Below are 21,495 nucleotides of genomic sequence, written 5' to 3'. Positions count from 1 at the left end.
GGTAGAGGTGTTAAGATTGAAAATATGTGCCAGTTTGGGCGAACTGACTTTGTTTTAAACATTGTTAAAAAGCTAATGTTTAAAATATAACTTTACCCAATCAAGCATGAGGATATGCCCATTCATAATAAGTGACGAACAGCATCAGAAAACATACTATCAAATACCTATCGTATATGCTTTGAAATTGTTTAAATTGACGCGTCTACATGACGAGAATCTACGTCATCCGTCCGGATGCTCGGGAAAAAAATAACGAGAATTCTCGCCATCCGTACTCGATGTGATAATGTTGAAGAGATGAATATGGAGCCTTTCCTAATTTGGTTTATGTTCTGTTCCGTATGCCCTTCACTTAAACGTTTATGGACTGTTGCAAGCCCATGCATCGTGTAACCAGGCTGTATTTGTGAAGTATTAGGTGTTGAGAATTCTATCATATACAAATTTCCAAGCATCTCTGAATGCTTTGGAAAATGTACGAAGAAAGTTGAAATTAATAGAAATTGTTGGACGGGTCGGAATGGTGGCTGAAGTGATACCCACGTATTTCTTTGCAGTGGCCCCTGCCACACGCTTTTTAGGGGGCTTGCGGGGTAGTATGTAGATGTAGATGAAGTGTTGTCTTTTCTCCCATTGGGCCCTGTTGTGTATCTCCTGAGATACATTGCCCATTATGGCTGAATAATTAATGCGTACTGGGGAAAAATAAATACATTACAGAAGCGTAAGAATGATAAGGGCGAATTATACTCACAACAGTGTTCTAATGGAATCTAACAGTTGTACCAAAATAGTAAACCAACAATTAGATAATGATATAGAATCATAGTAAAATAGGTTCTGGGCTTGCCACTGAGTCCATATGTTCGTAAAATATATATTAAGAAAACAAAACTTTCCAACTGTTTAGTGTTCTGTACAGCAGTAGGGACATCAAGAAGATATTTGCGTAGGTGAGAGAAGGGTTCATAAACAGGAAGGAGCTTATGAGATGATCTTTATGTAAGAGTTTAAAGAAAAGGCTGGTGATGAGCCTGATTTGGAGTGTAGCGCTTTATGGTGCGGAAACTTGGACACTTAGGAAGGAGGACTAGGGAAGGTAAGAAGCATGTAGAAGGTGGAGTGTACGAGGAGGAGGAACGACGAAGTGCTGGATATGGTGGGTGAGGAGAGGCAGCTTTTAGATGAAATACGAGGGAGACAGAACGTATGGTTGGAGGTTGTACTTAGCAGGAAGGGGAAGTTGAAAACAGTGATAGAGGGTAAAATGTTAGGTAAACGAGGGAGAAGGTTGAAGAGTATAAGTTTTTTTTAGACAATGACATTGAGTAAGCCTTATTGTGAATTACAGATGGAAGTCTCGAAGGAAAGGGAGGCTCCCAGAATGCTTCTTAAATACTCCAAGCAAGCCTACATCAATCTATAGAATATTTTCATTATAATGATAATTTATGTACTCCAGTAAACTGTCGAAAACCTGCTGCGTCATATACTTTACTTCACGACTGGACTTAAACATTCCCATAAGTCGTTATCTCTTGTTCTTCTTAGGTCACCTGTGAGAAAATTCCGAAAATGCTCAATCCTGGATGAAAACCACCCGCGTGGAAATAATTAATGAGCAATCGTCCGAGATGTGATTTTTCCTGAGAGGATTTTTATCTGATTAGAATTCGTGCGCTTAAGGTATAAAAAACTCATTTTAGCTTCCGAGGATTTAATGAGGGGGCAAGTTAAGTGGGGCTTAAACGACTGTGACCATTAACGACGGCCATCAAAGAGGCTATGAAAAGCTATCGAGATAGTCTCGTTAACGTTTCACTCGGACTTTACTAATTGATGCAGTGGTCAAGTGGGTGCTTGATGTGATATTTGCACCGGTTTTGTTAAGCTTCACTGACCTGCCGCTCGACTTACTTATTTCATTTTTCATACTGGACTGACAGTACTAATTGATAACCACTGCCGGTATTTCAATTGACTTCGCGGACGTTTCGTGGTTTTGTTACTGATAAATGCGGCGGTTTTCATGAGAAGGTCATGCGAATGGAATTGTAGAATTATATCTGCAATACTTCCTTTTTTCATTTACGATCTCTTTTAATCACTTTCTCATTATTCTGGGTATCATAGTAGCCTCACATGTTGAAATGAATGTTGAAATGAATTAGAGGCCAAAATTCCCAGGAATTGCACATGAAATTCTATTTTCGGAAATGTGTTAACCATGAAACTGGGTTACCAAATTATGGAAATCTGTGATTGTAAATTTAATCGTTGCTTTGTGCTGCCATCGTGGTAACGATTGGTTAATAGAGTAGAAATTTACCTCGCTATTTCCGGGCTAAAATATTTCGCTCTCGTGGTATCGCTACCCCACCATGTTCAGAACATGATCGTTTCTCTTTCTCTCGGTTCTCCTCCACACTCACGTCTCAAAGCAATCTAATTGTTGTCATCCTCCTTACTCCGCGTCCATGTTTCCGACCGGTGATGCTCTAACTTCTACAACAGATGCTTCGGTATCCTTTCCTTTCCCCTTTTTCACAATGATTCTCGCATCAACTATTTCTAGTTATAACTGCCTTTATAAGTGCATGCGAGAGCCACCCCCACAACCCATAAGGAAAATAATTGAAAATGAATACGGAGTATAAACCGACCTCGGTGGCGGCGGGGTGAAGTCCTTGTCCAGATTCGCCGGTGTAGGGCGAATCCAGGGCATGGATGTTCGTGTACGTTTGATTGTCAAGTTGAAAGCTCCATTGTTAAAGGCCAATGGTTCTATTTACGGTGGTACAAGAATAAATAAATTAATTAATCATGAGTAATGGAATGGTCGAGGCTTGCACTGATACTTCATCTTTCAATCTCTTATCCGTACATTTTCTAGTGTGGTATATCGTAGGATAAAAAAAAGGAGTTAACCTCTTTGCACTGGTCTTGCCCCCTCCAAATATTCATATACTTCCCTGAAAGTCACGAACTATGAGAAATTACCCTCGTTTGAAATTTTTTTCTGCGTTGACTTGCGTGTGCTATATCCATATAAAGTTAGTAACAATAATGCGAAGACATTCGTAACAATAATGCTAAGTTTGACCCAGGTTACGAAAATACCTTGATGATTGTTGAGGTTTGCTTCGAGCGGCGCCCCGAACGTTGGTGGGGTCGCCGTGAGTATTGCTCGTCTCGAGAGAGGCGAGAACGGCGCGGCGGGGAATGCTCGCAGCGCCGCGCCGCGTCGACACGATGAAAGACGCTCGTGACGTAATAAGCATCGGTCTGCCTGTTCCAGTGAAAGGCTTGAAGAAAAAAAAACAACCCCTTCGATATTTCGCCCCCATTAACTCGGAAACTGGGCGACGGAATCGTAGAATAACGCACATATGCTTGGGGCTTTTTTATTTTTTGAAAAACATATTTCTTTTCGAAAGTGGATGGGGAGTTAAAAAAAAATAATAAAAGCCATGTAGTAGTATGGCGTTGAATTCGCGTTTTTACCCCCTGCCGACTTGAACTGCTGGCGGTGAGCCCACTTGAAATGACTCGTGGTCTTGCCCACTTGAGCCTGTCGAACTCCCCGCGAAAATGCACTAGGGGTGAGAGCGGGTGCTAAAACTTAGGGTTGGGATTTATTCTTGACCATATAGCAGCGCCCTGGAGGGCTGCCGGTAGCTGCTCCTCCCCCTCCTGTATTTTCTCTGGACACCTCGATGGAAACACGCATCGACGCCCGCGTGAGTGCGGTGAACGTTAGTCTTTTTATTCCTCTCTCAAACCGCCTTATCTCCTCCACACCTTTCTCCGTCCGAACCTCCCCTCGTATCCCAATTTCCGCGTAGTCCGTTTCCCCCTCACCTCCCGAATAGCGCCGTGTCGGAAACGATTTGAGCCCTTCACAAAGCATTCTCCAGTTTTCTTTCCTCTTTCCTGTATTTTTTTCCTCTCTCTCACCCCTTCCACCGTCGAGTGGAAATGAAAATGCCGTCTGAAGCCCCATGCTCCTTTTATTTTTCCCGGTTCTCACCCCCTTCCACGTTGAGGTCTGAAGGCAGTCATTGCCGGAGGGATCCGGGGTTATGTCAGCCTCGCGAGACGGTTCTTGCTCGGTCGCTGATTTGTTGAGGCGTGCATACAGCATCGCGAGCTCATTGTTTATTCTCGCCGCACTGTTTGTTGATGAGTACTGTGCTGATCATCTTGTGTCTGCAAAGTATCGTTTTTGATGGGATTGGGGGAGTGATAATTGGACTCCGCACATGCGCGCTCAGGGTTTGATGTATCTGAAGTCGCGTGACCTTCCGTGATCCCCTGTGTGCGTAGTTCTTGTTGTAGCAAGTGTTCAACTGGTATGGTTGTTCAGGGGCGCAGTTAGGAATTAAGGCTGCGGGGGGGTTTTGGTGCGACTAATACCGGGGTGTGTGGGGGTATGGAATACCCACCAGGATAAGCGGTAGGTGCGATATTAATAAATTGCGGAATTTTAAAGATAAATGCTTCAAAATGGTGAGTTTTACGGCTTTCTGAGGGATATTTTATTAATCCTTACACTATTCTTTTAGTAATATCAATCCAATTAAGTAAATTGGATTTAACTTTAAAACATTTCTGAGCTCTTGGGGGGTTTATATCCCCAAAAACCGCCCCCTCGCTGCGCCACCGTGGTTGTTTCACCTATAGCAAATTACAATTATGCATGATATGTCCATTGATTCAACGTTGAACTCCCACCTTCAAATTGCAAAAAGGCCAATTTCCTTTAATTAAATTCATGAATCATGTTCTCCCAATGCCGTTTCTTAAAAATTCCTGTTCTTTCCATCACCCGTCTCCGCTTGGTCAGCAAGCTTCTTTTTATAACTGTTTTCAGCATCTCCGCTCCGCTTAATACTCGCTCCATCCTAACCCCATCTCCTCCTTATCTTCTCTTGGAGTTTCCTCTCCTTTAGCGCCATGTCCAGCACTTCGTTGTCGCTTTTCCCGCCGTGTATCGAAGCACGGTCGCTGGGATCGATTCTATCGAGAGCAGGCGAAGTTTCCCTGGTTGCGCGGATGACCCGGCCCATCTAATCGCACCCGTCAGCACTGCTCCCGTCCCGTCGTAGCCCCATTCTACGCGAGTGGTTGCGCTGCTCGTGTTCGCATCTATCGGGAAAATGGAGAGGTGGAGTGCATCTACGTGAAATGATCGGTTCGTGGGATGGGTTTCGCCATCATTTCCGTTTTTCGCGTGCGCGGTCTCGCTTCCCGTGTACTTCCGTGGATTTTTCTGTTTTCCGATACATGTGCTGGAGGGAAAGAGGATAAACTTTACCTCCACGGTCGCAATTCCTTCGCTCCCCCCATATTTATGCCCTTGCGGACTAAATAATGGTGCGTTCTCCATTTTGTGCCGGACCATCCGCCCGTAGGACGCGGGTTCCGTGCCAGATTTTATGTATTTTTTTTCGAATTCCCTCATGAGGCATGGCAACGTATTGGGCGGAGACACGCTAATGAAGCTTCTTTTGTTCGGTTAAAATTTGGATGGTAGTTGTATTTATCGAAATTTGTTGAAACTTTTAGTGAAATTCTCCCTCTCTAACGATTTTTGTCGTTGAATGTAAGCATTCAGTAAACTTTTTTCTTTAGTATTGTTTTAATACGTGTTATTAGCAGTTATATCTCTGGCCACATATCAGTATCTTTGTCCATATATAACAATGTCTTTGGCAAGCGGGATAGAGGAAGGAGGAGACGAAAGAGTTGTGGATGAGATGAAGATGGCCGATGCCAGCTTGGAGAAAGAAATAATGTGTGGAATAATCAAAATTGAATTTTTTGAGCCACCTTATTTAAATCATACATTGTTTCATTTTGGAATTACTAGGTCTTTTTGGAAAGCTTATTCATGAAGCCGAATTGAAGAAAGAAAGAAAAGTTTTGTGGAATAATGAAAATTGAATTTTTGGCCCTCTTTATTTAAATCGTAAATTGTTATTTTTTGCAATTGTCTTTTTGGAAAGTATATTCATGAAGCTGAATTTTCAGAAACACTTATTCGCTCATAGGGGTTTTTATATGCATGGCTGATGATCGGGGTTGGTGGATTAAGCGGGGTTTGGTTATTAAAAGCCGTGTTGAGGATACGAATGCTTTGTGAAGGTGAAGGTTGAGGTAGAGGATGGGATTTTTTGATAGAACGAAAGGGAACAGGAGAGGGAAGTTCAATATGGGGATGAGGGAAGGTCGGGGTTATTCGCAAAATGCTCCAGATAAACCTACCTTACACGGAAGAGTATTTTTTTATTACCATTATAAATACAATTATTTTAAGCTGTACGTTGTCTCCATCGGCACTCGTTTGTAAGGAGTTGAAAAACTTGAGCAGGTTGAGCAGTTCAATTATTTGAGCAGTTCGTTAGAGGAAAACGGACACAGTAGTAAGGGCATTAGGAAGAGAATTGCATTTGCAAAGGAGGCGTTGATGAACAGGAAGGAGCTTCTGAGAGGATCATTATGTAAGAGTTTAAAGAAAATTAGTGAAGAGTTTGATTTGGAGTGTAGCTCTCTACGGTGCGGATACGTGGATATTGAGGAAAGAAGACGAGAGAAGATTGGAGGCATTCGAGATGTGGGTATGGAGAAGAATGGAGAGGGTGAAATGGACAGAGAGGAAAAGGAACGAGGAAGTGCTGGATATGGTGGGTGAGGAGAGGCAGCTTTTAGATGAGGTACGGAGGAGACAGAATGTATGGATGGAGCGAGTAGTTCGCGGGGAGGGGATGTTGAAAATGGTGTTAGAGGGTAAAATGTTAGGTAAACGAGGGAGGGGAAGGAAAAGAATAATATTTTTTAGATAGATTGAAAGAGAGTAGGCCTTACAGTGAATTAAAGAAGGCAGTGCTGGAAGGAAAGGGAGGCTCCCAGATCACTTCTTTAGTACTCCATGGAAACCTACCTTAAGCGATAGAATACTGAAATAATAATATAAATAGCCAGTGAATACTTGCCAGGGCCGTGCATCCATGCCATGAAGCCACAATTATATATTTCCAGTAGCGTATTTGGTGTGCGGGTCGCATATGCAACAGGATAGAGGCAGTTTCAATGGATGGCTTTCATATACTCTTGAATTGAATTTCTATCTCAATCGCCCTTCATCAAGTCTAACAACTCTAGGATTTTATAATGATTTATAACTGTATTTAAGAATGAATATTCGGAGAGCTCTCTTGGATCTTCATATGAATCGTTCACTGAGTCATTCTTTTCTCGTGACAATTAACAATAAGACGATGGAAACGAATCTCATCCGCTGATGTGTGCCGATGTACGCGCGCCGTTGACGATCACTTATTGAACGTCCAAACAATGCCCGCTTTCCGCTAAATCTGTGACGAAAAGTAAATTGATACTGAGTAACGCCCCTGGTTTAGGGTATGAGGGGCTGAAGGACAGCAATTCTCTCAGAGCCCGCCCCTTCCCTTACTATCTTTCGTCCGTCATCGAAGCAGCCGTTATTATGCACCATCTTCGCGATAAAAGAAAAGGAAGGTTTGCGATTCTCGGTCGAGTGGTCCTAATGTATGAATCCCCTGCGATATATTCCGCTATCAGCCAACCCCGACTCTACGGTCGCCCTTCCTCCGCTTGAAAAGTCATTTTCACATCAGGTTCGGAGCCCATCGAGTTGTGCATTCACGTTTAAACTGCTCCTTACGCACGATTTGGGCATTTTTCGAGTGGTGGGGGAGAGTTAAATCATGACAGAGATTGATGGAGGAAGGTGAGAAATTAATCGAATCTTAAATGGTTTGATCTCATTGAGAGAGAGAGAGAGTCGTGTGGGGAAGGAAGACTGATGGAGAAGACTAGGTCATAGAGAAGGCGAAATGGTGAAATGGTTATAATAATAATATTATTATTACAGTATTCTACCGATTAAGGTAGGTTTCCATGGAGTATTGAAGAAGTGATCTGGGAGCCTCCCTTTCCTCCCAGCACTGCCTTCTTTAATTCACAGTAAGGCCTACTTCCTTTCGATCTATCTAAAAATCCTATTCATTTCCTTCCCCTCCCTCGTTTCCCTAACATTCTACCTTCTAACACCATTTTCAACATCCCCTCCCCGCTAAATATTCGCTCCATCCATACCTTCTGTCTCTTCCATACCTCATCCAAAAGCTGCCTCTCCTCGCCAACCATATCCAGCACTTCGTCGCTCCTTTTCCTCTCCATCTATTTCACCTTCTCCATTCTTCTCCATACCAACATCTCGAATGCCTCCAATCTTCTTTCGTCTTCTATTATATGTTTAATATAAAACGGAATATTTAATCGGTAACTGAAGGAATTCCTTTAATGGCATGAAATGGTACCTTTAGTCATGTATGCATACGAGGTCTGACGATTACGATCCAAACTTTTCGACGATCCCGCATTAATGGCAGTAGCGCAAATTAACACTTCGTTTATTTAACGCTTGTCTTACCCAAATTATCCGGTATTTCGGCAAATCATCGAAAGAATACATTGAAAAAAATCATTAACCGGATTTTTTTCGATAATTTACCGGAAAAATGCCTGGAGGCTAGATTCTCTTATAGTGAGAAGGGTGATAGCGATGAAGTTTTTAAAGGCAATGATTTTGGTGCATACCATTAAATTTTGGTGTTTTCATGGCGTATATGAAGTGTGAAGTTCTCTCGGGAACTCTATCAGATGAGTATTTTTCCTAAAGCCAAGGGTTTTTTTTCAGACCAACATTAGAACGTCTTCTGCCGAGAACTTAAAATGAAAAGTTTTTTTACTCACAGAGCTAACGTTGTCAGTCTGACAATACCTAGAAAAAGCTCCTCTAATGTTAAGACATTTAATTTTATTATTTTACGCAACAAGAATCGGTGTTAGTTATGCCTAAAATACTGCGATCGAATAAAATTTGACGTGTAGGTCGCTGTTCCATTTTTTTCATAGTACCGATACTCCGGTAGTACCGCTAAAAAAACACTGGCCGGTACTACCGGAGTAAAAAAATAATTCTCGTTACTACCGAATACAGGTATTTTAACTCGACTCGAATTTTTTGAGTAGTCGCACATCCTTAGCAGTATTGAAATTTTCTCGTGATTTTTTTTCCCAACGTTGTGGCCTAAGCTTTGAGGTGTTGCGCACTCACGAATTTCCTTGTAGGTATGCTCTGTACTCCCAGGGCACTATGGTACGGTCCGATATCGCATCTTCCCCCCTGCTCCGCCTTTCGTCGGTTGCCGAGTGCAGCTTGGTCCTCTCCCTTCACGCACCCACCCTCCCCATCGCCATTCCCACTCCGCACCCTTTCCAATTTCCTCTCCATTGTCTTGCTGCATCTCATCCCAAGGGGTCCAGCGCGGAGGATCGAACTTGGGCCATTAGTTTGAGTGTTTTGGTCTCCCTCTCCCCCGCTCCCTTCGCCATTAAATGCGCCCAATTAGAACTTTCCGATATCTTTTTGTTTTGTACTTTTGGCGTACTGGTGGTTCCGCTCTCCTGCCTGTCCGCAACCCCCACGGTTGTTCCCTGCCACCGCCTGCCATTTTCTCCGTTCCATGTTAACCCTTAGAGTGCCGACCGATTTTCTAGGTACTACGCCAAAAGTGCCGAGGCATTTTTGCTGATTTTGCAGTAGGTTAGGGGAAAAAATTAGGTCTCAAAAACAAGTAGAGGTATATGTTCAAAAACTTAAGGAAATCTTTATTATATGTGGTTTCACCTTTTTATTATATTATTTGACGAATTTTTGGTGTTATGAGTTAATGTTTATAATTTAAAGAAAATAGTTCATGTTAAAATAAAATGAATATTGACAATTGTATGATTAGTTAATTGTCAGCATATAAGAGTGACATTGCATGAGGAGCGCAATAGCGCTCCCCGCCGGCACTCTAAGGGTTAAGTTAGGAATCGAAACGTGGTGACTCCTCGGAATTTTTCTGGACATCCCTCGACGATTGTCTTCGTCAGGCCATCATGTCTCAAAACCTTATAGGCCATATTTTGAGGCGTGATGGCCTGATGAAGGAAATCGTCGAGGGACAAGTACATGGAAAAAGAGGAAAAGGAAGACGTCGCATAAAATACATGGAACAGATGAAGAAGGATGTGAAAGAGAGGAAATACGTGGGTGTGAAAATATTAGCTGATGGGAGAATTAATTGGAGAACTACGTCAAGTTTAGTGACGAAACTGTCGTCACTAAAACACTACGGACGCGGTGAAAACCAGAATAGAATGGAGAGATCAATCTTAGGATTGTTGACCAGTGGTGATGATGTGACGTCTCAGCTTCGAATTCGTAACTATAATTTTGATTTTCATTCTTGTAAATGTAAAGGTCCTTACGACCAATTGACGCTAATTTCGTGACACGAAAATGTATCTTGCAAAAAAAGGGAACTTATTTACCGATCGACCGTATTTTCATTTGACGTGTTGGATCGTCCAAATGGAGTCTCAACCTCGGATTCGAATGCATACTTTTGCATGCATGAAATGCATCCTTTCAAGCCTATGACGTCCGAGTGATGTCATTTTCGTTGCTCCCAAGATTTCGATTCCTTGCTAAACAGGTTTCGTGGGCTCGTCTGAGCTTCGAAATTTTCGTTAACATTACGTTTCAACCTCGATAAATCCCCTCTGAATGGCATTTTTTTTTATTTCGAGGGAGGGTGTGTCATCAAAACGACGTCATCTTCGTGGCCCTGATAACCAAAGGCCTTACTGTTGAGGACTGCTGCTCCCTGCGGCGTAGTTAGGTACTATAATTTAGGAGGAGATGATTATTTACCTGAAAAGTGAAATGTATTTCTGCTTTTGCTTACAAATTAAATGTATGATACATCTGATGAATCGGTCACATTCACTAACCAATAGTCGTTCGCCCTGTTTTTTTGTTCTGCTACGTCGTATAATACTTATTGAATCTCCACTGGTTCTTGCTTTCTTCCACGAACATTCAATGGCCAACTCTATCATCATCCTATGCTTGTGGATCAGTTGATAGTGAACATTTTGGCTTGGTAGGAAGTCCATAATAGCCTTAGTAATGAATTAGTTATTTTCAGTAGGTTGCAGGTGTCAAACTATCAGAAATGATACACTGATACACCCCATTTGTGTTGCCTAACCCTTATTATTATTGGACTAAGCATTCATTGACTTCATTTTTTTAAATAATTTTATGGTGTTTCATCGTCAAATTTTACTTTTATTTTAGGTTACTCAAACTTGCTGTTCTCCACGACAAAGGATATTCGACTTGCCTCTGCCAAGAAGAACAGTGAAGCCACAACTGTGATTGAGGTGAGTTGGTTCAGCGATGACCTCTAATCCTATAAGTAAGCCATTCTACAGGCATTTTAGGTTTAAATTAGTCAGTACTGGCCTCCATCAGAAAGTTTATTATTGCAGTCTTCCTCGCCATTTTTCACGAAGCTGAATGTGTTGTTCCAGCTTTGCCTTACCCCAATAATTCATGATGGATTCATGTGTTTTGCTTTTATTTTAACCGTTTGCTTGGCAGTGATTCAAGTTGGGGGCGGGTCGGTTTTTTTCATGATCATGGGTTTAGTGGCGTAGCGAGGGGGCGGAGGGCTCAGGGGGTTCGGACCCCCCCCCTTTCCGAAATATAAAGACATATATTATATATAATCATTAATTTACAAAAGATTTCTTTGAAGTTTTTGTTATGTTTGTGTTTGAAGTGAAGACACTGACTTGGTTATTTGTGCTTATGTTTGTATCTCTCTATTTTAAGTGTAAGCAATATTCTATTATGTATATAGTTTACTAATCCTAAAAATTTAATTTTTTGCACAGATTCGTGTTTCAAAATGTGTTTGACCTCTTACATTTGATTCAGTGGATGTTATTGTGAATGCGGTCCCACTTCTCAATGTCTTAGGAAATTCTTAATGATATCAATGCTCATTTTCATATTTTTTGTTTTCAGTTTAATGATTTCAAAATGATGTTTGTGATTCATTAATATTTAAATATTGAAATTCTGTTTCTCTTGTAATTTTGTCTAAAATGCCTTCATTTTTGTCTGTATTAGGATTTGGAAGATGGATACGCAATTGATTTTTATTACGAGGGTGGGCTCATATGCTGGGCTGATCAAGCTGCTGAGGTGATAGAATGTGCTCCTTTCAACAAAGCCAACCCAGCTGCACGTGTGCCAAAGTCCTCGAAGGTAATTTGCACGCAAATTTGGATGTTTCTAGTGCATGGATTTGAATCCAGTTTTATTCCATCGACAGTTTTGAACCATCACACGGTTGGTGTGTCGTGTCTCAATTACCACCACCAGAATCCAAATGCTTACTAGTTCTACTTTCTTACCCAGCTTTCCATTTAATACTAAAGTTAGGGAAATCAGGTAGGTAAACCCTATGTTACAGTCCCCACTACTATATAAATTATAGATTAAAAACGTTTCATTTTACTGATTCAATAATAATTTTTTCAGCTTATTAAAACCACTTGTCTGTTTCCACACACTTTTATTTACACCGACCATGGTTTCGGCAAGTGATTTTAATAAGCTGAATATCAAAGATTTCCACCATATCACGCTAGACACTGTATCTTTTAATAATTGTTTCTTATTTATGTGGAAAAAAATTAGCTCTTTCAAACATTGTTTCCTTCAAGTTTTGGAAGGAAAGAATTGATTTTGTTATGCTTACTCTATAATTTGGATTTGAAAATTCTCAAGTAGTTTTAAAACTTAAAATAAATTGAAATGTTTTAGTTTGATTTGATGTTCTGTAGTGTTATAAGTTTTAGAAGTAGTAGCTTCCTGAACGTGATTCACTTTGCCGTTTGCAAAATTGTATCATCCATTTATTTCCCTGTTACATTTCAGTTTGGAGTGGTAACATCTGGGCTCATATCACCAGATGGATTGGCCTGCGATTGGTTTACTCAGAAACTCTACTGGACAGATGGAGAGGCCAACCGGATTGAAGTTGTCACACTCACAGGGAAGTACCGTAAGGTGCTGTTCTGGGAGGACATTGACCAGCCAAGAGCCATTGCTTTGGCCCCCATGGACAGGTAAATATATCTATACAGGTGACACTGTAGTTGTAACAATGGTAGCCATAAAGTTAATCAACGTATTCATCCTGGTATGGGTCACAACAATCTAGAGAAAAATCTCTGAGTCATCCCTCACATAGGGTCGAATTATCTTTCTCTGGAAAAACAAATCTTAAGTTTGCTTGTGGTATCTTGTGCTGCCTTGATGATGACCTTTCATTCCAGTCCTTCCATACTTATCATAACCCCTGGGGCATTGCTGTGCTTGTCACAAATAAACCCCTTTCCTTAATTCTTCCCAAAGTCCAACTCTTTCTAAGGATGCAGGGAAAAAATGTCTATTGACATGTAGACGAGGCCTCTAAAGGTTTATCCTGTAGATCCATTTAGTTTACTGTAAATTACCTACCCGTCTGTGGTGCTTTACTGAAAATTACCTACTCATCTACCCGAGAGTGTATTTTGATTATGAAGAAAGAATGAAAAAAAACAACGTTTTTATTCATTAAATATCCCGAATGTTATTTCCCAATTACCCACTTTAGACAATTGATGTTTGTGAATTTATTACCTCAAAGTACATATTAATTATTTGAGCTATTGCATGGGTTACTATGTTTCCAAAGTTTTTATATATGATCTTAAAATTCCGAGGTGGATGCCAATGGCAAGGTGGATGCTCTGAGCTCATATCATTCACGGAAATCATTCAAGTAAATTAGAACAGGCCTGAAATTTCATTCGAATGCAGGAAATTTCCGTTATACACGGTGAATGATGGTCATTCGCAAGATTATTCGAATGGTCTTTCGAATGAAAATTCACCAGGTAAAGCGGCCTTTATTCACATACAGCTGCTTACTCAAGACAAACCTTGGTAGCAGGTTTCATCAAAGATGTCTGTAATATTTTTTCACAATTTTGAACAGTCATCTGTCATTAAGACCTTCTGATAAGTGTGTTAATTCCTGTAAATGGGTATATATATGTAGATGTAATGCATAGTATTTCTTATGTGAATTTTTGATATCCACAAAACTCTGTGAATCCTGTAATTTTTTTCTCTCTACATATGCCATTTATCCCACCTTTTAATTGTATTAAGCTAATACACTCTTTTCATTTTTGATTCCATTGGACTAATTGTATATTTTTTGTTGCTTTTTTTTAGTTTGATGTTTTGGACCGACTGGGGTGAAATTCCAAAGATAGAGAGAGCTGGAATGAATGGTGATCCAGGGACTCGAACCGTTGTTGTGAGTGACGACATCTTTTGGCCAAATGGGTTATCAATTGACTATGAGAACCGCCTGGTGTATTGGATTGATGGTCGCCTCCACTTCATCATGGAAATGGATTATGAGGGACGAAGGAAGAAGAAAATTGGCGAAAATGACCTCCTGTATCCATATGCTCTCACCTTCTACAATCATACTTTCTACTGGACTGACTGGAAAACATTGTGAGTGCTTGTATATATCACTTTTTAAAACTACCTGTTAGGTTTGGAAATAACATACCTGTGTAATATATAGTTAAAAATCAATTATATACTTATGAAGGTATCCAATTTCTCTTCTTTGCTGTAATTTTAAGACAAAATTTAATCTCATTTCTTAATATAGAAACTTATCTTTTCATATGCTCATGTTTGCAATGAAAATATATCTATTTGTAAATTTTGGAAAATATGTATTATAAAAATTTTTAACCTTTGTCCATCATGAAAAAGTTTTCAGTGCCTCGTAAAGTCTTATTCATCAAAGATATTTTGCTCAGATATCCTAAAATATTCATGGTAGTTAAATTTTGATGCATTTTTCTATTTGTGTGTACTACCAATGTGTAATGGACTGTATAAAAATTATTTTTGAATGAGGTAAATATAGTGTGTAGCTAACAAAATAACTTTTTTCATTCCCTAGGTGCATTTATGCTATGGAAAATAGGCCAGGTGCCAAGCCTAAGGAGCTTCAGAACGGGAGCTTCGTTCCCATTGATATTCATGTTTTTGATCCAAAGCGACAGCCTCCCGGTGACACTCCTTGCAAGAAGAATAATGGAGGCTGTTCTCATCTCTGCCTTTTGGCCCCATATCCACCAGGCTACACCTGCGCCTGTCCAACTGGAATCAAGCTTGTCGACAACCATACCTGTGCAGACGGTAGGTTTTTTTTCAGGTCACAATAACTCAGAGAGCTGACCTAACTCTGATTGGTCAGCTCTCTGAGTTATTAATTCTGATATACTCTGATATATCCATTGATTATGTGAGGCATTTGGGGGGAGCCAATTCTCACTCAATCTCACATGGGAGACAGGGGAGTCCTGGCAAGTGTCACGTAATGTTTTGTGATGCGTGAACTGTGATTCTAGGCCACGATATTAGTGTAAAAATTAAATAGAAGAAGTTTGTGCTCTCACATGAATATTTATTCACAAATTTACGACCATGGTTTCAACGTTAGACGTCACCATCACTTGATGATCATTATGACCATGGTCGTAAATTTGTGAATTAATATTTATGTTAAACCACAAAGTTCTTCTTTTTAATTTTAATAATGAATCGCTTTCACTAAGTTACACTTCAAACAATCAACGATATTAGTGATCTCAGATACTACTCTAAACAAATATTTAGTAATTATAATTAAAGAAATTGTTTGTTTTAATTAATCCAATGTAATGAAGCATTTATTAGCCCATTTACACTGAGAATACACATTTTTAACAATCTAACATGAGATTAGAGGGAGGTGGTCAAGCCAAATCTAATGATATCTCACTAATCAGGGAGGGGGGAGTCCAAAAATCGTCAAAATCACCTCATGTAATTAATGGACCAGTAATGGATAGTAATGATTTAATTCATCTACATCTAAATCTATATAATACCCCGCAAGCCGCCTAAAAGGCGTGTGGCAGGGGGTGTTAGGACACCAGCCGTTTACAGCTAAAAAAAAAAAATTAAGTACTCTTACGAGGTTGGTACTAGTGTTTATTAAAGTCCTTTATGGTCCGGGGGAAAAACGAATTCCCATATCTATCCGTTCGGCAAAACATCTCTCTTAATTTATCGCTTCTATCGGACCTGGAAATATAGTGTGGCTCTAATATTATGTTCTCTGTGTCGCTCTTAAAGATATCCATTTTCAATTGTTCAAGCAATCTAAGCCTAGCGGGCAGCCTCCGAGTCTCCAATAGCTCCCAGCCTAATTCGCTTAACATCTGGGTAATGCTGTCTGTACGCCCGTAGCAGTTTTTGACGAAACGCGCAGCCTTCCTTTGTATTTTATTCAGTTCGCGGATTAAGTCTTTCTGCACTGGATCCCATACGCTCACTGCATATTCAAGGTGCGGTCGGACGAGAGCGAAATAGCACCTTTCTTTCACTTTCTCATCCGAAAATCTTCCCACAATACGCTTGACGAATCCTAATTTCTTCAGGGCTATGCCGCAAATATTCTTTATAAGTGTTCCCCACGTGAGGTTCGAGGTTATCGTAACTCCATAGTTGTAGCAGTTTAAGTTAATCAAAGTAAAACGCACCTTGTCAAGCATCTTATTACTCCAGCCTATTTTAGGTTTCACATACAATAAGTTTCAAGTACATATGTACCTGTAAAATTGAATCGAAAGAAATGAAAAAATATAAAATATTGAATTTTTCTTACAAATTCAGTACTTTTCCAGGTGTTTGCATAAGAAAGAAGGAAATTAAGGGTTTGTGTGTTTTCCTTATGTTAGATAATTGGGAAGATATTTTATAAAATATTCATTATGGAGGAAATTGAATCGAAAAAAAAGAAAAAATATAAAATAGGTGCTGAGTCTTTGAAATAATTTCCCATAGTTCTCAGTAGTTGGCAATATCAGGGGATAAGCAAATTATAATCTATCTTATATAAGTATATTATAAATACAGAATTTCCTGCGTGCTAGTGTCTATGTTATGGTTTGCTACTGCCTTGGGACTCTACTGTCCTGTCTCAAAGTTTATATGTGATGCGAGGCTTGAGTAAAGTCAAGTTGTGGTGTAGATGCCAAATATTAATGGAATTAGAGCAAATAAGATGGCTATGGGTGCAAGATAGAAGGCTATGATTTCTTGTCATTAATGTATTTTGTCACTTTGAATGATACATTTATATTTTTCAATGCCATAAGAATCTTAATTTTGACTTTTTTGTCAATGTAATGCATTATAATTTTGATAACAGTTAAACTGGGAGTGATTCATGTTATTGATGTAGTACTATCTGTGCTAACTTCCCTTAGCATCACACAGTCGTCTCTTCAATTTTTCTATAAGCTTCTTGGGTTTTTTGGCAAGAGAGCCATTATAGATGCCAGGAGTGCAGTTAAGAATTAAGGCTAGGGGGGTTTTAGGTGCAACTAATACTGGAGGGTTAGAGGGCATGGAATACCCACCAGGGTAAGCGAGAGATGTTGGGGCCCTTTCCCAGGAAAATTTTAAGATAAATGGTACAAAATGGTGATTTTTACGGCTTTCTGAGGGATATTTTATTAATCCTTACTCTAGTGTAAAGGTAATATTAATCGAATTTAGTAAAATAGATCATACTTTAAAATTTGTCTGAGTTCTGGTGGGGGTTTTATCCCCCCAAAAACCCCCCCTCGCTGCACTCGTGGTCACAACTGGCTAATGTCGTCTCCATGCTTCTGGGTTTCATTGCGTGGATTTTCTTTGCGACAACAGTTTCTCCGGTATTCCAACCGGCGTCTTCAGGTCAGGTCGACCTGAAGACGCCGGTTTGAATACCCGAGAAACTGTCGTCGCAAAGAAAATCCACGCAATGAAACCCAGAAGCATGGAGACATCATCTAGACAATGCCGTGGAAAACTATGGCTAATTTTGCATTTCTGTTTTTTTCCAGCCCCTCAAGAGTTGCTTCTCCTGGTCCAGAGAACTGAAATCTGCAAAATTTCCCTTGACTCTCCCGACTACACCAACTTCGTGATCCCATTGCAAGGAGTCAAGCACGCCATTGCCATTGACTTTGACCCAGTTGAAGGCTTCTTGTACTGGACTGATGATGAGGTAGGGAAGTGTTTGTGTCATTATTGTAAGGTGTGATGTGATGCACTTTTTTGATGTCCAATTGAAGTATTTCAAATATTCTGAAGCCTTTTATCGATATATATGATTTTGTCTTATATACATTTCCATTATGTGTTGCCCTTTTTACGGAATGATTACATTATAAGCATAAAAATTCTGGAGATTTTCTTCATTCAAACACTTACAAAATGAAATTATATTTAAGATTTTTTAATTTTTCTGTGGTACTAAATTGAAAATGCCTCTTGTTTGCAATACATATGCTATAATTTTTATTATTTGGAGGCCAAGAAGTGCTTTATGATGAAGGTTTCATACGGAAAATTTACCAATCCATAAGCATTGGTTTTCATGCAGTTTACTTTTTATAGGAGAATAACCGTCAATGTCTAGTAAAAGCTCATATTTTTCATTCACTTAAGAGTTCTTTCATTTTTCTTTATTTACAATTATGTCAGAGCCCGCATGAGAATAGGTGTTTAATTGTATTAATTGTATTGTATGTGCAGTGAAGTGGTAATATTTCACTGCTATAGAGAATCATCTATGAAATAATGATGATTATGAGTAATTTTGATATTGCCCAGTAAGGTTCTTATTAATCTGCTATATTATTTGTGTTATGTTAATGAAGCCTATAATTTTATCCTATTTGCATTCAGAGCTCTAAAATTAGTGTTCTTAATTTTCTTCAGTCGTATGCCATTCGTCGTGCCCGCCTAGACGGATCGAAACAGCAGGACATTGTGTCAGCGGAAGTCCAGCATCCGGATGGTGTCGCTATAGATCCAGTGGCTAGAAATTTATACTGGACTGACACTGGTACTGATCGCATTGAAGTGTGCAAGCTCGATGGGTCTTATCGTAAAGTAAGTTTTGGTTGTCTTGCATATTGTTAATGTAATCAAAGAAATTCTTCTTGGCCTTTCAGCACAGTGTTGGTGAAAATTCAGGGAAAATTTTCTTCAATTTGTGGTGAGGAAAGTGCAGTATTTAAATTGCAGACTGATATTGAATTGCTTAATTATTCTGCCAAGAAACTGAACAAAAAGTGGCTTTTTATTCTTTTATAATGAGGCATTATCTATTTTTATGGCTCATGTGTGTGTCAGATTAACACTGGTATTGTTGCGCAGTAAGACCATGCCTCAAAATGACACTGATATTTTGGAACTCATTGATTCAGTAAAATAGGGAATTAGTGTTAGTCACCTGTGATTATGAAAAGGCTATGATTTTAGCTTTTTACATTTTGTTGATACATATTTACTCTGCTATGGGGCAAAAATTGGAAGGCACGATTTTGTTTCCCTATTTTGTGATTTTTGTAAGCTCATACAGTATGTATGCTCCTGTGAACCAGTTTCTGTTACTCATATCATATGGCGTTAACATTCATGTTGCTATAAACTATGATTTGGAGTGGAAGCTAGTGATGAATGGGAAATCCTATGAAGGGTAAAATGTGGTTGTTATGCTTCTACAGCTGTTATTAGTTCAAACATTTTATTCCTCTTCTTTCCACTTGTCAACTGACTTTCTTGATTATGCTTTTCTCATTGTGGTTTTGCATAAAATCCCATGTTTGAATTTGGTACCTGATACAAAGTATCAAAATGCCAAATGTGTACATATTACATTATATGCTCTGTCATGCATCGAAGAATCATGATGCCTCAGGTATTCATTCCTTAACTGCCAATTCCAAGTTAATTAATTTTTAACCAATCAATATTTGGTTTGAAGACCTATTTGCTGTTAAGAGAAGTGTTGCCATCATCATAATAATTACTTAAGGATGCCATTATAAGCACCTTAAGTTTTTTTGTAAATAAATGATCGTCTGAGTGGTATTTAAGATATGAAATATGGAAAATGGAACGCAGAAAATTGTTGACATTACTCCTCTTTATCAAGTATGTATGTAATATGTTGGTATTTCTACTTTAACTTGGTAACGATGTAATACCTATGCTCATTTATGAGAGAATAACATGTTAGAAATATGTATTTTATTTGAAAACTTGAAACGTGATGCATGGTTTTTTAGAATGAAAGCCGTTGAATGTAGTTGCAGGCCCTCACATATTGATTTTTGGTTGAAATATGGAGAAGGAACATGAAACGGGGAGCCACTGCAATGTCTTGAATGTAACTTTTGTTATTAAATTACAAAAGATGAAATCTTCGTCTCATATCTAACTCTTTCTTTTTCTCCCTGTAGGTCCTCATTTCTGAGGATTTGTCGGAACCCAGAGCTATTGCTTTGGCTCCTGATCGTGGGTGGATGTTTTGGTCGGATTGGGGTGAGAAACATCCCAAAATTGAGAGGGCATCTATGGATGGGACTGACCGCATTGAAATCATCAACACCACTTTAGGGTGGCCGAATGGCATTGTCCTTGATGTACCCCGGGCCAAAATATATTGGTGTGATGCAAAAACTGATAAAATAGAGGTTTGTATATGAAGATGCTATAGTGCCTAAATTTAGCTGGCTCCACCAAATTTTTAATGTTTAAACGTTTTCAGAGAACTATTTTACAATCTCTATTTCTTCCATGCTAGAATTATAATGCTTAAATTTTTTGATTTTTAAATTTTATATAAATATTTTATTGATGCATAATATTTTCTTTTCATTTACTTTCAATAAAGCTCACATGCATTAATACTAGTGTCTTATTTGCAAATTTTAAAGTTGTAAAATTTGATCAATTACAAATGATACAATTTTTTTAATGTCTCAGTTTAATCTATGTAACATGTAATAATGGTATTGCAAGCTTTTACAACTATAGCTTTAAAATTTTATCATGCTGTATTAGATCAATTTGTTTCTCATATCAATTCAAAGTTTCTAAATCCTGATCTAAAATTGTTTTGTAGTGATCTGCAGTGGGCTATAACTCTTCTGCTGTATTTAGTAGATTTTTTCCTTTCCCATCTTTCATGATTAATTAAAATTTCAGGATCATATTTCGATGATCGTGAAGAGAGCAATGGCCATTGTTGGTATGCTATATCGACTAACAGACCTTCACGACCCTACCGCTTGAAGAACAGTTTTTTTTTCGGATGTATTCTCCCCATACTAGAATACTGCTCACCAGTTTGTTCTATCGCCTGCCCCACTACTCTAAACTTGCTCAACCATCCTGTAAACTTCTTCCTTGCTGTAGCCTGCCATCGAATCCCCACACTCAGATATTACGCCCGTGATGCTATCCTTTCCTCCCTCAGGATATCTAACATGACAAGCCGCCATGTCTTATCTGATTTCATGTTTCTGCATAGAATCTCTCGTGGTTCTCTACGGACAAATGAAATTCTCCCT

At 39.2% G+C, this 21,495-nt stretch overlaps 1 protein-coding gene across 1 annotated transcript in view; it reads left to right on the top strand.

Annotated features, from left to right (window-relative positions):
- The window catches only part of LOC124161936 (low-density lipoprotein receptor-related protein 6), a 588,121-nt gene that overhangs the window by 549,331 nt on the left and 17,295 nt on the right, over positions 1–21,495 (top strand). The window contains exons 2-9 of the mRNA XM_046538203.1: positions 11,243–11,328; positions 12,083–12,220; positions 12,896–13,086; positions 14,243–14,533; positions 14,997–15,235; positions 17,974–18,137; positions 18,854–19,027; positions 20,383–20,616. Coding sequence (XP_046394159.1) covers positions 11,243–11,328; positions 12,083–12,220; positions 12,896–13,086; positions 14,243–14,533; positions 14,997–15,235; positions 17,974–18,137; positions 18,854–19,027; positions 20,383–20,616 — 1,517 coding nt within the window. The remainder of the gene's footprint in view (positions 1–11,242; positions 11,329–12,082; positions 12,221–12,895; positions 13,087–14,242; positions 14,534–14,996; positions 15,236–17,973; positions 18,138–18,853; positions 19,028–20,382; positions 20,617–21,495) is intronic.

The sequence above is a fragment of the Ischnura elegans genome, chromosome 7, assembly GCF_921293095.1.
Source record: "Ischnura elegans chromosome 7, ioIscEleg1.1, whole genome shotgun sequence".
In the NCBI taxonomy this organism is placed as follows: domain Eukaryota; kingdom Metazoa; phylum Arthropoda; class Insecta; order Odonata; family Coenagrionidae; genus Ischnura; species Ischnura elegans.
Note: the sequence above shows the minus strand (reverse complement) of the source record. Positions and strands in the feature narration are given on the sequence as shown.